The sequence below is a fragment of the Panicum virgatum genome, chromosome 4N (genome assembly GCF_016808335.1).
Source record: "Panicum virgatum strain AP13 chromosome 4N, P.virgatum_v5, whole genome shotgun sequence".
Taxonomy (NCBI): domain Eukaryota; kingdom Viridiplantae; phylum Streptophyta; class Magnoliopsida; order Poales; family Poaceae; genus Panicum; species Panicum virgatum.
The window spans coordinates 3,108,430-3,120,138 of NC_053148.1; the positions used below are offsets into that span (position 1 = coordinate 3,108,430).

Sequence of the window (11,709 nt, forward strand, 5' to 3'; positions counted from 1 at the left end):
GGCTAAGGCCGGCCACGACTGCGGCGCAAGAGGCGGGGGGCGGTGCAGGCTTCTCGGGCTGGGCTCCTCCATGGCGCCGGCCCTAGCTCGCAGGCGATCGAACAGGAGATAGAGATGCGATCGAAAACGAACTGAGGAAAAGAAACGAACTGACGTGTGTTGCAGCAAAAAAACTGAGGGGCAAAAGGGATAATACACACCTCAAATACATGAAAAGGAAAAAAGAAAATAGAGAAAATACACCAAATGACAGTATAATCAAATGGTTGATGATTTGAGTCCTATTTTTACGATGATGATATTTGGAATGGCAAATTTGCGAAGTGTTTCGAGTCCCATTTTTACAATTTTCTCGAAAAAGGAGGCCCCCGTCCTCCCTCCCATCCCATCGCCCCGCGCCGGCCGCCACCCCGCCGCCCTCGGCCTGGTAAGCCTCCACCCCGTTGCCCTCTCCCCGTCGCCTGCTGCTCTGCTCCCTCGACCTCGCCGGCGTTGCTATGCTCCGTCGACGCCCCCCCACCCGGCGCCATGAGGCCGACGGCCTTCTCGTAGCTCTGGTTCCGCAGGGACTCCTCCTTGAGACGCTTCACCTTGAGCCGCTGCGTCTTGAGCTCCTGCCGGAGCGACTCCGCGCCGGCCAAGTCCCCGGCCTGCTGCTGCTGCGCCGCCGCCGCCTGTGGGTGCTGCGGGATCCTGTTGCTGCACCTGCCGTTGCTAGCATAGTGTCCGGTGCCCTTCAAGCAAGGTAGCCTGTCGTTCCTTGCTGCACAAATTTTGGGGTAGTAAATTTGTAATGCTTGTTAGTTATTGAGCAATTCTGAATTGAATCCAACTTTGGGCATTATTAGTTGTATATTTAGTATACAGTATTCTGCGGAATTCATGGTCTAGAAATACATGTAATTTGTCGGGATCAGAGGCTTCTGATTGAGAACCTACCACATGCTGATCATTAATCGTGAAAATGCGTTGCATAATCGAAGAGCAAATTACTTTTTTCCACTGAGATTAGGAAAGAACACAGTTACACGGATGATGATATTCAAATCTACTTGCGCTACATAGTATCATGCAAATTTGTTACATAGATTATATTTTCCTGTTTAGATTGTCCCATATTGTTGATGCAAACTAACTGATGTTTTTCTTGCAGCTCATTCTGTCGGCCATGCAAGCACATGGCATGGTGCAGCCGCAGCCTCCTCCACGTAAGGGACGGCCAGCGCCGCCTCCACCAACCCGCCCCCTTCCCGACATGGAGCAGAGGCCTTCCGGATCTCATGGAGGAACCTCCAGCGGCGTGCGCCCTCCACTGCCAACGGCGGGTAACCCGGCGAAGAGCCGTCGTCGAACCTTCGTCGCGCCAGCTCTGCTGCCTACTGCCAATCCTTGCAACTCCGTCCTTCCGCGTCGCCAAGAAGTGCCCAACTCCAGCCTTCCTCTTCGCCAAGAAGTGCTCCACTCCGGCCTTCCTCGTCGCCAGGAAGTGCTCTTTCCCGGTGGTGCTCCTCGACACGACCCTCTCACGGTGACCTTCACGGAACTTGCTTCACCACCACCCGGTGCCACCACCTGCTGGGACACCCGCAGCACGTCGTCATCACCAGCGATGATGGGATACGAGGCCGCCGGTACCTCAGAGCCGATGTTTGATTGGACACCGGACTGCTCTGCAAATGTATGTATTCATTTTTTCTGTCCTTCTAAAATTTAGCACCTTTGTTCATAGTATATTAGCAGGTTTGAACTAGTATATTTTCAGCTATTTCTTAATCTAGTTATTGATATTAATATGATGACGCAGTAATATGTCTCTTGTGGTTTGTAGGATCCACCGTACTACACAAATCTCATGACCCAGGATGAGGATGGCAATTTGGAACTATCAGTGCAGCCAGATGTCACTCCAAGTAGTTGTGGGAAAGGAGCATCCAAGTGGGGCAGCAACTACAGTCAGGAAGAAGATATCCAGCTTTGCAAGTCTTGGATAAGTATCAGCAATGACGCTATCACAGGGACTGACCAGTCAGGCAAAACGTACTGGGAGAGGATCGCCGCACATTTCCACAACTTCAGGGGCTTCCACGAACTGCTGTGCCAAGTTCCATGGAAATGTATCTGTGATCCAACACTACGAAACAAGCAGAAATTCTCCACGAACAAGCCCTCCAGAACAGAAATCGCATCACAGAATCAGGATAAGAATGATAGAAAACAGAGCAGATGTATAATAGGAAAGATGCAGTATCTTCTATTTTTTATTGCAGATGTATAACATGAATTCAGAGTACAAACCCACATGTATAACTACCTAGCAACTACCTAGCACTATATCTTGCCCATAGATGCTCTACTAGATCATCCCGAAGTCGCTCATGTGACGACCTGTCCTCAATTTCTTCGTGTATCTTGAGGAAGTCATTTAGAAGAAGAGGATCACGACGCTCGTAGTCCTTGGGCTTCAACACACGGATACCGTTCGGCTCTTGATGGTAGTTAAAATCGTCGGGCTCCTCACGCTCATCTTCAACTATCATGTTGTGCAGGAGTACACAACATTGCATGATATACCAAAGATCTTCCTTACTCCATAACCTCGCAGGGCCCCGCACCATTGTGAATCGAGACTGGAGTACCCCAAAAGCCCTCTCGACGTCTTTTCTCGCTGCTTGTTGTGCCCTTGTGAAGTAGGTTTTCTTGTTGCCCTGGGGACTATGGAAAGCTTTCACAAAAGTTGCCCAGGGTGGATATATCCCATCGGCAAGATAGTAACCAATGTTGTACTTGTTTCCATTGACAATGTATTCCAATTCTGGTGCTGTCCCGGAAGTCAGACTCTGGAAAAGTGGAGAACGCCGAAGCACATTGACATCGTTGAGAGAACCAGGAAGATCAAAAAATGCGTGCCAAATCCATAAATCTTGAGATGCAACAGCCTCAAGAATCATGGTCGGCCCATCCTTATGCCCTGTGTATGCGCCTCTCCAAGCAGTCGGGCACTTGTCCCACTTCCAGTGCATACAGTCAATGGAGCCAAGCATGCCTGGCCACCCTCTTGCGTGATTAATGGCCATAAATCTAGCTGTGTCCTCGGCATTGGGGGCCCTTAGGTATTGTTCATTGAAAACTTCAACGATAGCTTTCACAAAATATTTTAGGCACTCGATGATGGTGCTCTCTCCCAACCTGACGTAGTCATCCAGGAAATCAGCCGAAACATCATAGGCAAGCATCCGAACGGCAGCAATAGACTTCTGGATTGGAGAAGCCCCAAGAGCTCCAACGGCATTGGGCTTCTGACGGAAGTAGTCATCGTGAGACTCCACTGCAGCCACGATCCGCAGGAAGAGAGTCTTGGACATCCAGAACCTCCTTCTGAAATGCTTGTTGTTGTATATGCACGGGTCCGCAAAGTAGTCCCTGAATATACCATCATGACCCCCCAAGATGCCCCTCCGCACGCTGTGACGACCAGGCAAAGATCCACGAAAGTTCTTCTTCCGCTTGTTCCTCTTTGAGCCCTCAATAAGACCAGCAAGAATTAGGAGGTCATCGTCATCAGATTCGTCGTCTTCATCCCACCGCTGATGAAGACTTTTTCCAAACCTTGACATCTGCCATAGAAACAAAACACATAAGTTATACACATAGCTTGTGAAGAATATGGTAATCAATTTAGTTTCTTTGGCAAAAAAAAAAAGGATGAAGCAGTAGCTCAAGCATAGCACAGATTGAGATTTTGTTTTCTGTACTTAAGGCAAGCAGTGAGCACCCACTTGCAAAAGCTATCTTGGATTATGCATTTCATTTCCATTTCTTTGGTAAACTTCCCTCAGCAAAAGACAGCATTAAGAAAAGAAAAGAAGAGATTCTTTCCCAGTGGCTACTGGAAGTCAACAGACTTTTCTGCTTTGCCTGGCAAAGGGATCCAATGTTGGATCAACGGGAAGAAAATTTTGGTGAGTTGAAGGATGCAGCTATCCTTTATTCAGGTAGGGAACCGTGCTTTGATAACTGAAAATGGGGTAAACATTCCTGATGAAGCTGAACATTTCTTGCCACACATTCTGGACAAATTGCAGGAATACATTCTGGAGAATTCTTTTTAGTAGCTCGTGTCCAACAAATTGCAGGCTTCTGAGTGGATTCAAGAATCAGAGATTTGTCAGGTTTCATTCTGGAGAAACTAACATTCTGGACAAATTGCAGGCTTCACCTGATGGAGGATGATCCATAAGATAGATTCAATGGCAGAGTGGGCACATCATGAGTCCGTTCTCGTTGCACTTGGCGCACCTCTCCACCTGATGGCCGCCTTCCTCCGCCACCACCTTGCGCCGGCTGCTGCCGCACTCCCAGCACGGCACGAAGCGCGCGCCGCCGCAGCCCTCACAGCCGCGGCCGTCCTTGGCCGCGCACGCCGCGAAGTTCAAGCGACGGGTGGGAGGTCGCCGGTGGCGGAGGAGCGCCGGAGAGGCGGCGCGCGGGCGGGGCGGTGCGCTCCAGCTGCGAATCTTGGAATACTGGGTTGGATAGGGTCTTGGGCTGGAGTATGGGTTAATTTTGGGTCCCTATTTTTTGCAGGCCATCAAACAAATGAAAAAAATAGGAGCCCAATATGCATGCTGGGCTGGAGATGCTCTAATGACCTGAGAAAGCATATAGCATCAGCCCACTTGCGTACAGTTGCTTGGCATGTGAAGATAGCGGCGCGGGTCGAGAGATTTGGCTTCTTCCCTTGCATGGGAGGTGAAGAACATTCCCCCCTCAATTTGCAGTCAGAATAAAATAAAAAAAATGTCCGCTGGAGTTGATCCTATCGGCCGCCGAATCGAATAGTGAATTCTACTCGGGAAGCCATCAATCACTTTCGTTCTTGTTCATTTGGCAGATCTTTCGACTGATTTTTTGTAGATATTTTCGAGTAATAGATAATTTTCGTGGGGACATCAGGTACAGTAGTTGCTTACAGTCAGACACACGGTAACGGCTGTGTCTAGATGGGCCGTTGGATGCTTCGGACTTTAAGCCATCGGTTCGATTACACAGGTCAGACCATCCGCTATTCGCGGCTCGAGTTGACACCACTGAAACGTCAACCTCCACTGAAGGAGCCAGGGAAGCTGTTGACTGTTGAGCTTGTGATCACGACCGACAGTCGACGTCTCGATCTGATTTTAGGGTTTAGGGTTCCGTTAAGCAGGATCACACGATCGAGGTTGCCTGATCTCGGCGCCTCACAGATTTTTTTAAAAAAAAGCAGAAGCGCTGCCATGTCATATAAAAAGAAGGAGCAAGCCAGTTCAGTACAATGTTGACATTATATAAAGCAATAGGAACTCGAGACTCTTAGACCCTGTAACATGCACTCGAAAAGCAATAATCATGAAAGAGTTGGAATCACCGGCCTGCCACAAGCAAGCTTCCGAACTGAAATCTCCTCCTTGATCTCTTGCAGTACCCGAACTGTATCGAAGGAAGTGTGCTCGAAAATGCGCCGGTTCCTTTCCTTCCATAAGTTCCAAGCCGTGTACATCATTAGCGACGCTTTTGTCCTACGGAGCTTCTTGGGCAGGCCTGCTAGTTCCTGCTGCCACCACGCCGCAATGGAGAGTCCCTCCGTTGGGCTCTTTAGGGCGTGTTTGCTTGCTTGTATGCGGCCTGACCAGGTTCGACGCATGCACCCGATGAGTGATTGGTTAGCTGCAACACCACGAGCCAGGCTCGGTGCATGCAACTGATGGGAGATTGGTTGCTTGCATCTCCATCTGACTCGTGCCTTCCCGTGCAGAAATCAGCGCTCAGCCTGGCTCCCGGGAAACGAACTTGGACCTTGTTTCTCCGTAGCCGGGCTCGCTCGCTGCTGGCCCGTGAGAGCCTGCCTCCCGAGAGCCGAGCCAGCCGGTACCCAGAAGGGAACCATACACGCCCTTACAAGATCCTGCGTCCAAAGCGAAACAAGGTGCCATACTTCTTTGGCGAAGCAACACGAGAACGTATCCTATGCTACCGGCTAAATAGATGCTACCGTGCTACCGTGCCATCTGGACCGTTATAGCATAAACAAATGGATAGGATGAAAGCTGCTACGTACCCCTATCATTTTACACATAACCCCCTCCACACATCCTAATGTCTAGTCAATTTTCATTTTAACCCCAAGTTATTGGCACTTCCACTTTAGATCCTTTCGTTCTCTATTCTCTCTCTATCTCTATCTCTCAACCAACAGTGAAAGATGGCGGCGGTGCTCGGTCTGGCGAGGGAAGGCAGCAGTGGCGCAACCTTGCAGCCTTGTCGGCGAGGGGAATCACGGTGAAGTGACCGACACAGAGTTGTTTCTTCCTTTTCCTCCTTCCCCTCTTTCCCATTCTCATCTCCTCACATGTCTCAGCCGCTCTCTACACATGGAAGTGGGCTGCCAGCAGTGGAGGTGCTTGGAAGGGGCTGAAGGTGGCCGAAAGATGAGGGGTGACGGCTTCTGCAGCATCCCTACCCTCTACTGCTCCCGTGTCCTCCCTCTTGCCGGTTGGCATCGACCTCATTGGTGGTGTGGACACTTCCATGGAGATGTCTTCACTGTGTTTGATGAAATGGTAGAAGGTATGCATTTTTTTTTCTACTTCAATTTTACTTGCAGATTTTTACAACCCCATTCTGATTTTGCTCTAGCATTCCCAGGATGTCGTCACTATGAACCTTGAGAGACTTCATCACTTGCTACTCCCATCCAAGTATATGCACACCATGTGTGTTGCTGATATTTCCACGACAAACTTGACTCCCAGTTGTTGCTTCTCACGGTATATTGCTATTACTAGACCTCATTTTATTCCTTCGGATAAGACATCAGTAGATAGGTGGAGCCCAAATGTATAGATGTTTGGTTAGTTGGGTACTGCCTTTTGGCGACTTGATTAAACATTGGTAAGGATAAATTAGTATATTGTGCTCCAATCCATACATTTTATCAATAGAGTATTGACTTCAGATAACACAGACTAAAAAGAATTGTTGACTTGCTCAATTTGTTGGGTGATATTCTGCAGGAGAACATGAAGAAAAGTGGTCTTTCAAAGTGGCCTTTCAAAGAGTGTATGTTTTGAATGGTCGAAGCTTGCTATGTGCGAAAGGCATAAATTAATTTTTGGTAGTGTCTGTTGTGTATATGAGGCCACCAATATGGATTAGCGAGTCTGATGGTGCTGAATACCGCTGCAAGATCACAATAAACTTTGAAAATGATGTGCTGCACGGATGAAGTCATGGCACCTGCCTGTTCTTGAAGCCAAGAACATCAAAATGAAGCGTCCAATGAATGCCTACCACGAAAAGAAGTGTGCTATTATGATTAACAGTGTAGATATATGCTTTGTGTTTTTTGGAAAGAGAAGCTGTAGAAATGTAGCTAAAGGATACTCTGTTTGACTTATGATTCTTTTTCTTTCCTTATAATTCTTATGAACAATCTTCAACCACATTTAAAAGATCATGGTCCTAATATATGGTTATTTTCAAGTTCTATTTCTACATGTAACTGTTGTAGCTTTTACTTCTTTGCGTGTTTCAATAGATCACTCAAAGCAGAATGCTGTCAATATATCACTGTTTTTTGTTTCAACTTAGCAAAAATATCATATCCGAACCTCTATATATTTTCAGATAATCGAATATTGAATTATCATCCTGAAGAATGAACTATTCTTTTGGTTCTAAGATCTGAATAATGAGTTGTTTTTTATTCTTATGTGCTAAGTTCTAAACGGTGATTTTCTTAACTTCTGTTGTGCACTACACATGATTCAGTCCAGCAATCTTGTTGTAGGTCACCTGTCAATGTTGCATCTTTAGATGACTTAATAGAATTTTTGTGAAGCGGTGGTACAATTTGTAATTCTATGCCAAAGAAAAGAGGAAAAGAGTATGGTTGCACAATATTTATTGAATTGAACATGCATAAGCCACATTAGAAACCAAGGTGAAAGACTTATGCAGTATTTATATACAAGACCGATCAAATTTGTTCAGATTGAATGCACATATATATGCTGCTACATATTAGACTTGTAGGCATCTACTACACAAGGGTTCCAGTCTTCACAAATTACATGAACACAGATTCATAACCATCCAATTATCATCTTGTGCGTCCTCCGGCAGTCTGTGTAGTGGAGATGTTGCTGTCTAACTGGTACTCAAAAAAGAATGATGAATTGATCCTTTGCTTCTCTTTCATGATATCAATTAAAATCTGGGCATCCGAAGCACTAATGACTTTTCTGCAATCACGTTCATAGTTCTGAACATCCTTCTTTGTGCAACCTAGGTTTCCAGGCCCACCTTTCTCTACACTAAGCATCCGGAATGCTGCAGAAGTGCCAATTGATGCTTTATAACATGTAAATAATGCACACTTCACTCCGCTAGTCACTTCCCTATTTGATTTGATTAAATGCCTCATCCTTGGGGAGTCCAAATCATGGGTGTGGTAGGAGATGAACTTGGCAACCACATACTTGCCATCATCTCTTCTCTTGAATCCAATCATCGCCTGACAGCCACACCGAGTTATCTTGACCTTCCTTTTAGGATTCTCATCTTCACCACTTTCTTGCTCTTTTCTCCAACCTTCATTTGAACAAACAAATCGCTTCCAGATGGCCGTCCCATCTATTTTTTTGTGTTGTGTCCATTTGCGAACCCCAAATCCCATATGCTTAGCATATGCTCTGTAGAAATCTTCTCCTTTCTCCCAGCTATCAAACACCATACCAATTGTAGGATGTAAGCCATCCTCGCAATCAGGCTCATAGATTGAACCCTGCAATTAGAAATAAGAGTTCATAGTGTATGATTTATGAAGACTAATGAAAAAAAACTCTTAAACAATACTTACATAGAATGGTAAGCTTATCGTTCTTTCTGGTGTTTTATAGCTATCTCTGTTACCCTCAACTGAACATACTTCAACCTATAGATAAAAAAGTTGAGATCAAAGGACTGAAGTGGTTTATAAACATGGGTTATAAGAAATAGAGTACAGACTTACCATGGCATTTCTATGAGTGTCATCTTCACCTTGAAGTGGAATTGCTATAGTTGAGTCAGACCTATGCAAGACCCTTGACATGGCTTCTATGGTACCCTGCTAACATATAATTTAATTCCAGCACAAGAAATGGAAAAACCAAATAGGATGACACTAGCAAAACAATGCAGATTAAAGTATGCTTATTGACAACAAGTTCTCTTTTCTACATGAACTAGTAAAATCACCAAAGTGGTAATTGCGGTGGTAGTGATAAGAATTCGTAATTCCTAATAACAATATAAAACAAAAATCATGATTTTTTAAGAATATTCAAGCTTTAATCATCTCCAAATTTGGGAAGAATGATCTGTAGAATAAGTTGGACAGCAACCTGCAAGCACTTGGTTATCTCTTTTATGAAGCTAGGGTGGTCCAAGCCTAGTGGGGCAAGCTTTTTGAATACCACACATGTTTCTGAAAGAGAGATGCAATTTATCCATCTTTCTTCATTTTGACCAACTCTGAAATCTAATGATAAAATCGCACAAATTCACATGATACTTTACAAATTTGATACAATACTACAACTCTACCATGGCTGTGAATGTGCAACCCACCAAAAATAAGTCACAAATTACTGAAATTGGTACCTTGCAATGTTGCCTAATCCCTGTTGTAGCTCGTCTTGCTGCTGTGGTGCTGGTGGTGGGAGTTCAATCGCTGGCTTCAACTCCAGTACTCCAGCACGCTGAGCCACTGCCAGTGTTCGGCTAGGCGCTGACTAGGCGGTGGCTAGGCGCGCCTAATCGCTAGTCGACGGGGTGCCGTGTAGCCTAGGGGGTTAGGCGCGGTCTAGGCGGCCACGACGCCTAGGCGTCGACCAGCAGCGCCTCGGCGGCGATTCGGCGGCGAGCAGGCGCTCAAGGCGGCGCTTAGTCGGGCGGGCTGCTGCGCGCGCAATTTTTTTTCGGCCGCGCGGGAAGATTACCTCGCTCCCGGTCGATTCCCACTCGCAGACCCTGCTCCCGCTCGCAGACGCGCGCCGAAGGGGAGCTTCACCCACCGGCGTTGCTCCTCCCCGCCGGCGCTGCTCCTCCAAGTCGGCGCTCCTCCTCCCCCGCTGGCGCTGGTCGTCCTCGCGCGGCCTCGCTCGTCCAAGCCGGCACTGCTCCTCCCCCGCCTGGATCTCCTCCCCGTCGGCGCTGCCCGTCCTCGGCTCCTCGCCTGGAAGCTCCTCCCCGCCGGTGCTGCTCGCCTGCAGTCCTCCAAGGTGAGTTCCCTCCCCTCCCCTGCTCGTTCCCCTCCCTTGAACTGCTCGTTCCCCTCCCCTGCGATTTTCCCTGCTCGTCTCCCCTCCCTGCTCATCCCCCTCCGACAGCAGCTCCCCTGCTTTCCTCCCCCTGCGGGCGCGGCCTCCCCTGCCTTCCTCCCCCAGCAGGCGCACACAGGGGCCAGCGGCTAGGGGCGCCGTCGGGCGCGGCCAGCAGCACGGGCCGCGCGGGTGCCGCCACGCCGCGCGCCGCGCATGCGCGCGCACAGGGGCTCCTCCCCGATGGCGCACGAGGGGGACCTGCTCTTGGGTGCCCTCCCCTGCTCTCCCCTCCCTGCTCTCCCTCTGCTCATCTTGTTAACTGATTTGTGCTCATCTTGTTAACTGATTAAACTCTAGCATCAAATGAACCTTCTCAATTTGTGGAGCATTACAAACTTCAATTTGTTAACTGATTTGTGCACTGCCTTTAGCATGTTAATGTTTTGATCATTTTGTTTTCTTCGACACCTTGAGCTTAATGTTTACCTTAAGTTCAAATCTGTTTGTTATATTGGTCATTTTGCTGGTGAGATCAAATCTCGTAGCAATTAGCAGACTACTCTGAATCTGGGATGGTCTCTTTTAGCAAAGAAGCATCATGACATATAGTGGCTTTCAAGCGTATAACTCCTGAGTATTTGTTTACTTGGACTTCACAAGACACAATGCTGGGTAATATGATTCCAGTAGTATATTCTTCGTGGCAGTTATATCAGGCTCATTTGTGCTTGCGACATGTATTACATCAGTGAAAGCAACCAATTACAGATCAGTATAGATCAATAGCTGTTATTGCTATGGCTAGTTGCTCCTTGTACAGATCAGTTAACTAATTACAATATTGCTAATTTGCTATGCCAATTCATGTAATTGTTATGTCTCGATCTATAACTTGGGAAGCTCCTTGTTATGTACTAAATTGTGCTCATCTTGTTAACTGATTAAACTTCTATATATATGCTAGACTCAATTTTCCGTATCTTGTTAACTGATTTGTGCTCATCTTGTTAACTGATTAAACTGAGTATTCTCAATTTGCTTACTGTCATACTGTCATCTTGTCTTAATTTAAGTTACTGAATGCCTGATTTAGCTTGGCTTCCTGTCATATTGTCATACACATGCCTGATTTTGCTTGAATGAATATTGCTTGAATGTAAAGGATGTCATCAGAAACTGCAGCTGCACCTTCTGAAACTGAAGCAGCTAGAGCGAATCTCCTAAAAAGAAATTCAGATGATGTTGGATGGGAATATGGTGTTCTTGTTGATGCTAACAACAAAGACAAGGTGAAGTGTAAGTTCTGTGACAAGGAGATGAGGGGAGGGATTTATAGGTTGAAGGAGCATCTTGCCCATGTTGGAAA

General features: G+C 46.9%; 2 protein-coding genes across 2 annotated transcripts; one reads left to right on the forward strand and one right to left on the reverse strand.

The window, feature by feature from the left end:
- Positions 1–400: 400 nt before the first annotated feature.
- LOC120670750 lies at positions 401–2,344 on the forward strand. Its single transcript, XM_039950897.1, has 3 exons — positions 401–427; positions 1,154–1,678; positions 1,829–2,344. Exons 2-3 carry the CDS (start codon positions 1,169–1,171, stop codon positions 2,273–2,275), a joined length of 957 nt encoding a protein of 318 aa, XP_039806831.1. The 5' UTR covers positions 401–427; positions 1,154–1,168; the 3' UTR covers positions 2,276–2,344.
- LOC120670749 (putative nuclease HARBI1) lies at positions 2,229–4,561 on the reverse strand. Its single transcript, XM_039950896.1, has 2 exons — positions 4,217–4,561; positions 2,229–3,614 (listed from the first exon to the last, which is right to left on the reverse strand). Exon 2 carries the CDS (start codon positions 3,612–3,614, stop codon positions 2,319–2,321), a length of 1,296 nt encoding a protein of 431 aa, XP_039806830.1. The 5' UTR covers positions 4,217–4,561; the 3' UTR covers positions 2,229–2,318.
- Positions 4,562–11,709: the final 7,148 nt, after the last annotated feature.